This window comes from Sphaeramia orbicularis, chromosome 20 (assembly GCF_902148855.1).
Source record: "Sphaeramia orbicularis chromosome 20, fSphaOr1.1, whole genome shotgun sequence".
Taxonomy (NCBI): Eukaryota; Metazoa; Chordata; class Actinopteri; order Kurtiformes; family Apogonidae; genus Sphaeramia; species Sphaeramia orbicularis.
Window position 1 is genome coordinate 2,443,575 of NC_043976.1, and position 13,352 is coordinate 2,456,926.

The window sequence follows — 13,352 nt, forward strand, 5'->3', positions numbered from 1 at the left end:
ACACCTGTTCAATGCTCTGCCCATTCATGTGGACCTGCAGAGCTGCATTTGAAGCTTTTGTGATGGAGAAACACATGCACTTAGTTTTCTTTGTATTAAGGGTGACACAGGAGTCCTGGACCCAGAGGAGACCTTATTGAGACTCTGCTTCAGTTTTTCATTGACTACCATAGAGTCTTTCCCAGAAACATGAACAACGGTGTCATCAGCATACATCTGCAAATGGACTTCTGGGCAAACCTCAGGAAGATTACTGATATACAAAGTAAAGACAATTGGACCCAGGATGGTACCTTGAGGAATTCCTGTTTGAATTTCCTGGAAAGAGGATTTACAATTATTGATGACAACACATTGTTCACCATTCTGCAGATCTGACTGGAACCAGGACACTGACCGTTTGGAGAAATGAAAAGATGAAAGTTTTGATATTAACAGGTCATGGTTAACAGTGTCAAAAGCTTTTTTTAAATCAAGGAACACAGCTCCAATAATATTGCCTTTGTCAAGTGATTGTTGAACTTGCTCTAGAAGCAGACAAATAGCTGTTTCAGTTGAATAATTACGTCTAAAGCTGAATTGTAAGGGATGCAAAAGATTTTTGCTTTCCAGATATTGTAAAAGTTGTTCTGTAATGATTTTTTCTAGAACTTTAGACATGACAGGCAGGAGGCTTATAGGTCGATAATTGGCCACTTCTTGTGTGTTCCCTGATTTAAAAATTGGTTTAACAAGAGCTTTTTTCCAGGCTTCAGGAAACTGACCTGCTCTGATAGACCTGTTAATAACATGGGTGAGAGGATCCACCATGATATGACTGTATTTTTTTTTAAAAAGCAGCATCCAAATTATACATATCCTGAGCAGTTGAGTTGTTCAGATCACTTATTGCTTTTAAGACAGTGGCTTTGTTAACCTCAATAGTGTCAAATAGGTCAGAGTCATTAGTTGAAGTCATAATTTTGGAATTGGTTCTGCTCGGTGCAAGCTGTGATGCCAGGTCTTTAGCGGATGAAATTAAAAAAATCATTGAATACAGAGGCCACCTGTTCAGGGTCAGGAATGGATTTTCCTGACACTGTGAGCTCATATCTAAAATCAGAGCTTGTGTTGGGATTTACAGGGTGTCCCATAAGTCTCCATACATAGGAGACATAATACATTCCATACTTATATGGTTCTAACATGTATTTCTTTATATTTCTTCTTTATAGTTCTTCAGCAGACACGCATTGAAATGTGTTCCTGACAAAATGGCAGTCATATAGAGCATATTATAGAAATAAAAATGGTTTATGTCAAGAAACCTTTATTTTTCCTATGTATGGAGACTTATGGGACACCCTGTATTAGGCAATGCAACTGTTTCCACATGGTTTTTCCCTTTCCTCGGGCATCAGACAGAGCTTTTATATAGTAATTGGCTTTAGATTAACGCATTTCCTTCACCACTTGATTTCTCAGACTTTTGAAAGTCAACATGTCCGTGTCACTTTTAGTCTTCAGAAAACTTTTAAGTGCATAGTCCTTTTTCTTCATTAGTAGTTTAATATTATCAGTAATCCACGGAAGCTGGTTCCTTTTCCGTCTTATTTTACGCTGTTTTAAATATTTGTCAACTACCTTTTGGATATTAGATGTAAATACATTGCAACAGTCATTTATTTCCTTGTTTCTCAAGACCTCATCCCAATTTTCTTTTGACAACTCTGACTCTAATTTTTGTTTGTCTTTACATGGGATTTCCAATTTTATTCCATTCTTTTTCATCTGGCACTTTGCAAAGCATTTTTGATTCAATTTTCTAATGACCAATATCATATTGTGGTCTGCCAAACCACAGATTAAATTATAACATTTTGTTATCCGGTCAGGTTTATTAGAGAATAATAAATCAATCAATTTTTGAGTAGTGTTTGTTAGCCGGGTGGGTTCATTGATTAACTGATGGAAGTCAAATTTCAAAGTTAGATCTTAAAGTTTTTTTCTACACCGACTATCCATCCAATTAACATTAAAATCTCCAAGGACTACCACCTCACTATTTACTTTAAAGCTTTTAAACAGTACCTCAAGATCATTAGAAAATATGGTGGAACAGGGCGAAGGAGCATTGGACACAACAGTGATATTAAAATTCATACGTGGGGAAAGACAAACATTAATGGCAAGGTATTCAATGGACAGACTGTCACATATAGGTAGTTCATATATGTTAAAAGTGCCTTTAATGTAAACCATCACCCCCCCCCCCCCCCACCTATCAGCGGCCCTGTCTTTTCTGAAGCACTTATAGCCTGGCACATCGAACATAGTTGTAGAGATATTATTATGTAGCCATGTTTCACTTATGCATAGGAAGTCCAAGTTGGAGCCAACAGGCAGTGTTCTTATTTCATCACACTTTGGTGGAAGACTTCTTTTGTTCACATGGCCTCCAAAAATACCTTTTGGCTTGAGTGCTGGATCCCAAACTACTCTAGTATGGTTAACAGTTTGGAAAAAAAGGTGTTGCTTTTGCTTATTGACTGCTTCAAGAGAAAATGCCTTATGGGCGGTTTTATTAAGTGTCTTCCTTTGCTTTTTGCTGATGCCATGGTGGCCATCGCCCTGAAGCAGTTCGCTCTTCTCGATCTTCACGTTTGCTCCTATACACCCACTTGATGTTCCACCGTCCGCTGGGATGTCACTCCTTGCAGCAGAGATCCGTGGAACAGGATGGATGGTCCTTGGGGAGCACGGAGTAGAGCCATGACTGCAATCCGGCCGGTTGGTGGGCGGAGCATTCTGCGCGTAGTAGGCATTCAGAGGGGGCGTGGCTGGACACCTTGTGTGTTGTTGTTGACAGTCCGTGGCTTTGATACCAGGAGTACAGTACTCGTCACTCAGAGCTGTACAGTTAAGCTGCTGAACAGCACATTGTTGGATGTTGTGCACAGTCTGCGTCCCAGATGCCTCGCCTCCAGTGTTGTGCGGCTCCACACATACTGGTCTGGGGTCTCTCACTGCAGGTCGATCATCAGGAGGTGGCGACAGTGGCCCCGGGTTCAGTTGTATATCACCAGCTAGAGCAGAAAGACCAAGCGCACGGCAGCAGGTGTATTGTCCGTATTAAAACCGGACTTCAATCTGGTTCGTGTAATGCAGTGAGTCGTAAAGCGCTGGAGCGCACAATATACGGAGAAGTGACCCGGGCCAAAGTAGTTAAGGTACAAAGTAGTGGCTTTTCCTTGAGAATCCTCCCATTGATTAGAGCGAGATCGGGAGAACCGGAGCAGTAAGGATCCGGCTGTGAATAAGAGAAAGAGCCACGCCACAAAGGTGAGCGGGTGGAACTGCTTTCTCAGTTTGATTGGAGCATGTCATCTTAAGAGGGCACGCCGATCACAATCCTCGTCTTCAAAAAACATTGGCTTGTCAGCACCATCTCCGCGTATTTCTAATCTCGATAATGGTGTACCAGATTTTGGGACAAAAGGCGAAAAGAGGCGAAAAACACAATGTTTAAGAATGGACTGCATGTAGCCCATCCAACCGTGTGGTGCCATCTTGATGCCATATTATTATTATTATTATTATTATTATTATTATTATTATTATTATTATTATTATTATTATTATTGCTATCAAACATTAGTTTTAATGCATGTCTATGACACTAAAACAGGTGGTGTTTTAAACAGACGTACAGTGGGACTGATAATAGGGCTGCATGATTTATCAATTTTAAATCACAATCAAATTTTTTAATTCACTTTTTAAATAAATTTTTTAAGATTTTAAAAAAGGGAAATCCTCAAATTGACTTCATCTCTCTTGTGTCTCCGGGCTGTGCACTTATGAGCCGCACACCTGCCTGATACCGTAGGCTCCTCCTCCAGGTCATCATAGGCTCCTCCTCCAGGTCATCATAGGCTCCTCCTCCAGGTCACCGTAGGCTCCTCCTCCAGGCCTCCATAGGCTCCTCCTCCAGGCCACCGTAGGCTCCTCCTCCAGGCTACTGTAGACTCCTCCTCCAGGCCACCGTAGACTCCTCCTCCAGGCCACTGTAGGCTCCTCCTCCAGGCTACTGTAGACTCCTCCTCCAGGTCACTGTAGGCTCCTCCTCCAGGCTACTGTAGACTCCTCCTCCAGGCCACCGTAGGCTCCTCCTCCAGGCCACCGTAGGCTCCTCCTCCAGGCTACTGTAGGCTCCTCCTCCAGGCTACTGTAGACTCCTCCTCCAGGCCACCGTAGACTCCTCCTCCAGGCCACCGTAGACTCCTCCTCCAGGCCACTGTAGGCTCCTCCTCCAGGCTACTGTAGACTCCTCCTCCAGGTCACTGTAGGCTCCTCCTCCAGGCTACTGTAGACTCCTCCTCCAGGCCACCGTAGGCTCCTCCTCCAGGCTACTGTAGGCTCCTCCTCCAGGCTACTGTAGACTCCTCCTCCAGGCCACCGTAGACTCCTCCTCCAGGCCACCGTAGACTCCTCCTCCAGGCCACCGTAGACTCCTCCTCCAGGCCACCGTAGACTCCTCCTCCAGGCCACCGTAGGCTCCTCCTCCAGGCCACCGTAGACTCCTCCTCCAGGCCACCGTAGGCTCCTCCTCCAGGCCACCGTAGACTCCTCCTCCAGGCCACCGTAGGCTCCTCCTCCAGGCCACCGTAGGCTCCTCCTCCAGGCCACTGTAGGCTCCTCCTCCTATCTGTGACAGCGGTCTTTGACAGTCCGTGTAATGACCCCAGACCTTAAGTGTGTGCGTGCTGCAGTAGTGGTACCAACGTACGCCACAGATTTCTGCCCAGATCCTCCTGTTCAGATAGAAGTGCATGGGGCTCACTCATCACTCATCTGATGTGGTCCACACACACACATGACTGACCCCCGCTGGTAGAACTTCTGTGGTCCATCACTGATACCATCACAGATTTGGGGTAGGAGCGGTGCCTTGCATTGCGGGCTGCTCATGAAAACGACATGAGGCTGACTTCTGCTGTCTTTTGTAGTTTTACCCAAATATTGAAATCGAAAATCAAGTTTTCAGAGGAAAAAAAAAAATTGGGATTTTATTTTTGTGTGTTTGTGTGTCATGACATAACTTTTGTTATGATTTGGCGCTATATAAATAAAATTTGATTTGATTTTTGGCCAAAATCGTGCAGCTCTAACTGATAATAACAAAAAAACATCCTGTTGTCTACACAGCTTCACTTTTTTAATTTGTCAGTCAATCGTTCAGATTAAGATGAATCCTACTCATAGTGAGATGAACTGGTCACATCACTGCTCCTGAGTTTTCACCTGTCATATGAAGCCTGTCAGTTAAAGCAGCGAGGCCGTCCATGTCCTGGCTCCTGAAAAACAACCAACAGTTTAAACTCATCTGACGTTTAAACTCAGGTCTGACACCGACTCCATCAGATCTGGTTTTTCCTCCTTTGGACTCAAACCTCAGTGGGTTTAATTCTACAGTCAGTGACTGAATGAACTTTGAATTTAACTGAGTTCATTTTTAGTTTTGGTTCAAATGGACTTAATTTAGTGTTAAATATGTATGGTCTCCACCTGCTGGTCAGTTTGGTTTATCATTAAACTGGTCTGTGTTTTCAGACCATCATAGTCTGGATTATCTCAGGTTCAAAACACAATATCTGTTTATTAAATACATTTGATAAGTTGAACTGTCATTAATGTGGATCTGGTCTGGTCTTTGAGGGGTGATAGTGGGTCCAGAACCCAGACCAGTTCAGAACCACTGGTTTAGACTGTACAGTGGGATACGGTGACACACTCTCACTTCTTCGTCTTTCTTTCATATTTTATTCTTTTTCTAGGAAATGTTCTTGTACTTTTAGGACATCAGCCCCTTTTCTGTATTTGGCTGTAACTTCAGTCTGAGCAGACTTTCCTGTATCGGTCATTGTTTAACGGTTTTCTTCCAGTATATTAGTACTTCATAATCCGTGGGATGTTTTATTATTTATTATTCAGTTACTGATATCTTTGCAGAAAAAGTCAGCTTTTCTTCAGTTTCCTCTATTTTGATATAATAACCTTTAAATTTCACAAACATCTAAATTAAATCTAGGAAATTGAATCTAGGAAAATACATGATAAGCAGTAAAAAAATACCGATAATATTGTAATAAATAGTGATAAAAGGTTTAAGAAAAGTTAAATACAAAAAAAAATCATTTGGGAACTGAGACAAAAGGTGAACTGGGTGTTTGCGGGTTAATCCACTTTCATTTTCCTGTTGCGTATCTAGTTGCTGTAGCTCTAGGTTGTGTGTTCAGTCTTTACCGGGGGTGTCTTTAAACCCTGGGGGGCTGTCGGCCTCCGTCCTCCTGCTCATCTGGACCCACTTTTCCTCTGTTCTTCTCAGTTGTTTCTCACCTGGACAGGTACGGTCCAAGGTGATTATCGAAATGATGAAAACTAGAATTGAAAAAACATTTTCATTAACTGAAATAAATAAAAACTGTAATTAAAAGAAAAAACAATAACTAACTAAAATGTGTAAAAATTATGGATAAAATTCCCTTCGTTTTTGTCTTTGTCAAGTTGTGAAATCGATTTATTTCATTTGAGTAATTTCAGCTGGAGACTCTTCACAGTCCATCATGTCTGGTCACCTGTGGTTTCCAGTGGTCTTCTGGTCCGAACTCTACCTGGAAACATCCAGACTAAAACTGGGAGGAAGCAGCAGAGTCCTGTCTGGGATTTATGTGAATACGACGGTGATGAAGAGAAAAGATAGGGGTGTGCCAAAAAATCGAGTCATATAAAAATCGTGGTTCTCATTTACTATGATTCAGAATTGATTTAAAGTGTCCCAAAATCGATTTTACAAAATAAAACAAATCTGCCGGCAGTCTGCCTCCCTTTTGTACCTGGGACGTCCTGACGTCATCACACAGCCGCCTCTGGAACATATGCATGTGCCATAAAAGTACCAGAACAAAGAGCAAACTGATGGAGGAGGGAGGGTTAGCTATGGGGTTAGCGGTTAGCGATTAGCGGCTAGTGCATGGACACGCCATCAAACGGCTTAAACAACATGTGAAAGGATGAAAATGTGTACGTATAGCACGCCAAATGCAATAAACACGTGTCCCATCCACCAGTATTTGCTGAACTCAGTGTGTCAGCTGCTTCAGCCACAGTTTAAGGACACGGTGCAGAGTCGGACACCAGAGGAAAACCAACACACACTGATGAGGCTCAGCAAACTCCTGCCAAATATGGACATGTTTACAACAGAATACATGTGAAACAGACATTTGAATGTGTGCATGTGTCCTTCTGTCTTTAAATCAGACTGGGGTAGATCAGGAGGATCCTGTACACACCTGTAGACTGAAGCACAAACAGTAGGAAGAAAATGATTTTGAATTGAAAATCAATTTTGAATCGAATCGAAGCCCCAAAAATCAGAACTGAATCAAATGGAATCGAATCGTGAGATAGTAAAAGATTCCCACCCCTGATAAAAGACGTGAAAAAACTAAACTAAAACTAAGCATTTAGATAAAAACTAAACTAATAGAAACTAGCAAACCTGCTCTAAAAATTAAGAATTAAAACAACCTGAATTAGAGAAAAAAAAAGTCAAAACTAAATCAAACTAAACTGTAATGAAAAACCCAAACCTGTTTGAAGCTTGGTGCGGTCATTAGCTTTGGTTCTTCAGTTTCCTTTCACACTGGGGACACAGATGAACCACACACACCTTCTGTTCATTTAAAGCATTATTTCTGATTTTCATCATTTAAAATTAAATGTGGTTCTAATCGTTTTTGGTGTGTTTGGTGGTCTTTCCTTCGGTTTGGTGGTTCAGGGTCAGGTCATTTCAAAGTGGGGGCTGTCTAACAGACGAGCCCCGTCCGCAGTCGTGTCTCTGAGCTGGTTTTAGGACCTGACCTGGTGCACTATTCATGTTTGGGAAGTTGATGTCTGATTGTTTTGTTTTGTTTTTTTTTTTATTGTTGTTTTTTTTACTTAGATGTTATTGTTTCATTTTTGTAATTTTACAACACAAATATTTAGAACATTGTTTGTTTATTTATTTTGTCTTATTTATTTTGAATATTTGCAATAAAATCAAACAGCAAAAGAATTCTATAAAAAAGAAAGTAAACCATTCAAAAAGGAGCGGGTTGTAACCCCCCAGTTAAACAGTTACAGATGTCCAACACATTTTACTTCTGAATTCCAAAATTTTAACAGTATTCTGCCTGTTAGTAAATGTCATCTAAAACTGCACTTATGGAAACATTTTCATAATTAAATGTGACTTTTTTTGCAATAAAACATAGACAAATATGGAGTATTCATTATTTATAGGTCATTATGCTATTATTTTACTGGTCCTCTTGACATTAACCCATAAAGACCCGATGTTATTTTTGTGTCAGTTCCCAAAAGAGTTTTTCTCTCTATTTAACCTTTCTTTAGAGTTTTATCATCCTTTATTATAATATTATCCTCTGTATTTTGTGTCTTTTCAGTGTAAATCCCGTATATCCTATATTTTATGCACTGATCATGTAGATGTTCATGAAAGCTCAGATTACAGTTGATGGTTCTTCTATCAGAAACAGATCAAACTGAATAAACAGTGTCTTTTTCAGTTCAGTCTGTCATTAACTGAACATAAACCCAGTGTGTCCATCCATTATCACTCATCCAACTCCATGGGTTTATTATTTGTCTTCAGTTTTGTTCAATTTGTGGCTTATTTTGTTCTTGCTTATTATTTTTGTTGAAGAACTGTATTTCACACCAATTATTGTCATGTATTGATAGGATTAGTGGATCAACAGGAATTAAACAGTTTAGATCAGCAGATGGTTTAGGTCACCAGTGACTGTTTGGGTTTTTAAGGGTTAAATTGGGCGGTATGTGGTCGTCACCAGGGGCTGGTGGGGGTGGGGCTTTTCCACCTGTCATTTGTCCTGAATATTGGTGTTTTCCTTCGCAGGACTTTGGGGCGAAGTCAAGGGAAGGTGAACAACTTGTAAAAAAAAAATTAAATGACAATAATCTACACCAAACTGATATTTCTGAGTAGGTAATTACTGTTATTTTTAGGAAAATGTATTTTGAAATAAGTGTGAGCAGTTTTGTGAGAGTGAATGTTTGTACAGTGAACCAGTTTAGTGCTGTCATTCTGGGTTCATTTTATAAACTCTATAAATAAATGACATTTATTCCAAATACATGGATATTTGACTATTATATTATTTATGTCATATTCTAAACACAAAGCGTTTAAAATTAATAAATGCATATATCTATGCAAAATACATTTGAATATAATGTTAATTTTATTTGTATGTTGTAAATCGTACTATAATGGACCAGGGGTTTTCCTAGAAAAAATTAGTCAGAGGGAGCACAGGTAGGCGAGGGAGCGAAGCAACCAAGCAGAGGGGGGTTTCCCCTTTTGAAAAACTGAGGTAAAAATGGAACATTCTGAGGCTATCTGAGAGGGATATTGGAACTCTAGTGGCCCTCCTGCAATTTTTTAAAGCAACAATGGTTGCAGCTGTTAAATATTTTAGTATTTGAGTATTCTAAAGAAAATTCCTTCGATTAATCGAGTAATCGGATAAAACTTATTTTTGCTTGGTTAAAGAGCAATCATAAATACACAAGAGGAAATAAGGTATTTCACTAAATAATGAAGGACCAAATGGTTTCCTTTTTATTTATTTTTTGATAATAAACCGTTTTATTTGTTACATTCATATGGTGCAGACGCAACAAAATGTATTTTCTTGACTAGAAACATTTTCAGAGAGGCAACTGCAAATACAAATAAAAATAAATAAAATTTAATTACTTTCAACTTAGTATTTCTTGTAAGTATCAAAAATATAAGGCATTAATACATTTTTAAAAAAGGCATAAACATTGTCTTTTTGACGTGCAACTGAACTTTGGCAGCTGTAAGTTTCAGAATTTACAATTTAAGCACAACAGGAATGTGTTGTGGCAGAAAAGAGGCAAGAACATTAGAACGGAACTGTGAACGAGTCCATGTATGAACAGTTTGACACATTTCTGTTACAGTATATTCAGGAGAATTTAAGGCAATGCCCCCCCCACCTTATCTGTCTGTCTCAGAACCTATAACCCCACCCCTCCCCCGCCGCTTCATTTTAATAAAAAGTAGTCGGATTTTGCCAAAATTCAACAGTGACGAGGTCAGAGAAAGCTTTCACCCAGCCGTGCACCATTTCGTCCGTGCTTTTGGGAAATTAACCGTTCAAACCAGGGGTGCATGGATGCAGATCTGTGTTTGTCACAGTCGTACTAAACTCTCCACACACTGGACAGTTCCATAATGAACACAAACCTAGCCCTCCGCAGGGCTAACGTTACGTTAGTAAGCTGCATTAACGTTAATCTCTTGGATTTGCGCTGCGTTAATTCTGTTTGATCTGGGCTCCTGCGCTCCATTCTGGGGTCTACGAGCAGATGCTCCATCACAGATGTGCTGTTGTGTGGAAGGGCTGTGTTACAACACATACATGACACTGCTGTTCAGTCTGAAAGGCTTCCACACTTCTGACATTTTCTGTCTTTTTATTGTGTTTTTTTTCTTGTCTTTCGTCATCACTGCTGTATTCACTCTCCTCTTCCATCTTCCCACTGCTTCATTCGAACACTTCCACGTCCTCCGTCGTCTTCGTTTGTGTGAGTATCGTAAGCGCGTTGTGACACATTAAATAGTCTGTGTGAAATGCCGTGCTTTGAGCTTTACAATTAAATAAACGATTCTTCAAGGCAGAGAAAATTCCTCAATCATTTTTGTAATCGAGGTACTCAAATTACTTGAGGAATCATTTCACCCCTAAAAGCAACCAATCAAAAAAAAAAAAAAAATCAGAATTTTGGTAAGGGGGCGCTAGCCAAAAGTATGAGGGCGCAGCGGCCCTGCCCCCTGGTTAAGAAAAACCATTGATGGACAGTCTGTGTCCGACGTGTGTCCAGTGTCTCATGTCCTGATGTTGCAGCACAGGAGGCCGTTTGTACGGCTTTTCCTCAGCCTTCACAGGCCCCATCACCGCCATGCTCACCAAATGAATACAAACATTACCTGACTATCTACTAGGCACAATTTTCATGTCCGTATCCAAATGTTGTCAGGTATTCGGGCCGATTTTATCCGTCCTGGCTCGTTCAGCCAGGCACGGCAGATGTGACGTTCATGGACGAGTCGACACTTTTGAACGGCTCTTTTAAGTGAACGATAACAACCGATTCATTGCGAGCCGTTAGTTTGCGAGTCGTTCTCATATTCAGATTACCCACAATGCCTTCATGCCTCACCTGTGTGTCCATGAGTCTGAGTTGACCACGCCCCCTTCACCTGAACAACTGATGACGATGACATCTACGAGTTTGAGTTGTCCCAGCACAACACAGGCACCTGAACGCAGCAACGGGCCCAGCTAATTTAGGGGAGGAGTTTTCAGATTATTTAGGGGAGGAGTTCTCAGTGCCAGTCTGACTGGATCAGGAGGAGCGACTGAAAACAGTGCAGATGTGGATTAACTGGAGGAGCATCTGCGTCTGTAAATGCACATCTGCACTGATGAGCTGGAAAAGACCGGCCCTGGTGGACCCCAGCCGGGCCCTGGTGGACCCCAGCCTGGCCCTGGTGGACCCCAGCCTGGCCCTGGTGGACCCCAGCCGGGCCCTGGTGGACCCCAGCCTGGCCCTGGTGGACCCCAGCCTGGCCCTGGTGGACCCCAGCCTGGCCCTGGTGGACCCCAGCTGGGCCCTGGTGGACCCCATCCTCCCCACAGTCCTGGTCTTCAGTCCCTGTCTGCTGTTCTACTCTATGCAACGGGCTGTGACACACGCTCCAAAAACAGTTTCCTTTTACATATTTGAAGGTTTTTAAAAAAAAACTAACACAATAATTACCTTCCTGGGTAACTAATTGCATTTATGAAGGAGTAATTCCGTTTCTAATTCAGTTACTTTTTTTTTAAAAGTAATTAGTAACTATAACTAATTTCTCTTTTACAAGTTATTTGTCCAACACTGGTGGTTCTGCTGCCGTCCAGGACATTTCTACTGTTAGCAGACGATGCTAACGTGCAGGCTGCAGTTCACTACCGCTGGATGAATGGAATCCCACTGCACAGACCAAACACAGACATGCTCTTCCCTTCAGGCCTCACATGTTGGCTCTAATTATCACCTGCACAATGCAGGAGTAAATGGTAGTTTACAAATGGACAGTGGTGGCAGACAGGTTCTACTGAACATGCTGTCGTACAGTGGCACCACGGGTACAATGCTGCTAGTATAGTAAATAAATGTTTATGACACTGATAATTGAAATAAAACTGTTTAATTTGATATTTACTTTTGTTGTCCATCTGTGACACTGACATTTGTCTAAACTCTTTCTATTTAGGTTTTTGTCCTCTAATTACTGGGTTGTAAAATGAGGGTTTAAGGTTTACACTGATTACATTTGAGGAGGAAAATGTCAGGAACTTCACTTTGGAGAACTTTGGAATTCTGGAAAAAAAAATAGCCGTAAATGTTTTTGTCCATCTGTGACGCAGTAGTTTTAGATATTTTTCATTTAAAAATATTTAAACTAAATGTTGTCCTTTGAGTCTGTTTCAGATGCATTTAGACCTTTACAATTCTGTGGAATATTTGTGTTAAACTGGTTCAAAAGTTATGAATCAAACTGTAGTGGGCGGTCCATCTGGGACACCCTTTGTTGTTGTTGTTGTTGTTGTTTTGGATGCTTCATGCCTGTACATTTGCATGTGTGTGTTTGTGCAGGTCCGGGCCAGCGCCATAGCCCAGGATGCGGACCAGAACTACGACTATGCCAGTAACAGCGCCGTTCTGCATCTGGAACCAGGAGACGAGGTCTACATTAAACTAGACGGAGGCAAAGCTCATGGAGGAAACAACAACAAGTACAGCACTTTTTCGGGGTTCATCATCTATGCCGACTAGTTAAGCACTCTGAAGCGCCTCGGCAGATCGTCCTTAAAGCGATACGAGGCAGAGACTTGGGTCGTTCAAAACATGTGTTGGTCATGATCAGTGGATGTGTGTTTGGATCTGAGCGTCTGGGAATGAAATTAACTGAAGGTCCAACTCATTTAAGGAGGGGTGGATTTCTTATGTTATAAGGACATATATTGTTTACAGTCACTATGGGAATTAAATCCATGTTCCTTGAACGATTACATGTGAGGGTTAAGAGTTGTGTTACACTTATTGTTATGTTTACGCTTGTTAGGGGAACGCTGCAAGAAATGAATCGATATAATGTCCCCTAAACACTGAATGGATAAAGGGTTGAAATGCAAGAAAAAATG

General features: G+C 41.3%; 1 protein-coding gene across 1 annotated transcript in view; it reads left to right on the forward strand.

The window, feature by feature from the left end:
• The window catches only part of c1ql3a (complement component 1, q subcomponent-like 3a), a 17,700-nt gene extending 4,604 nt beyond the window's left edge, over nt 1-13,096 (forward strand). Inside the window, exon 2 of the mRNA XM_030123675.1 lies at nt 12,805-13,096. Coding sequence (XP_029979535.1) covers nt 12,805-12,984 — 180 coding nt within the window. The 3' untranslated portion in view covers nt 12,985-13,096. The remainder of the gene's footprint in view (nt 1-12,804) is intronic.
• The last annotated feature ends 256 nt before the right edge of the window (nt 13,097-13,352 follow it).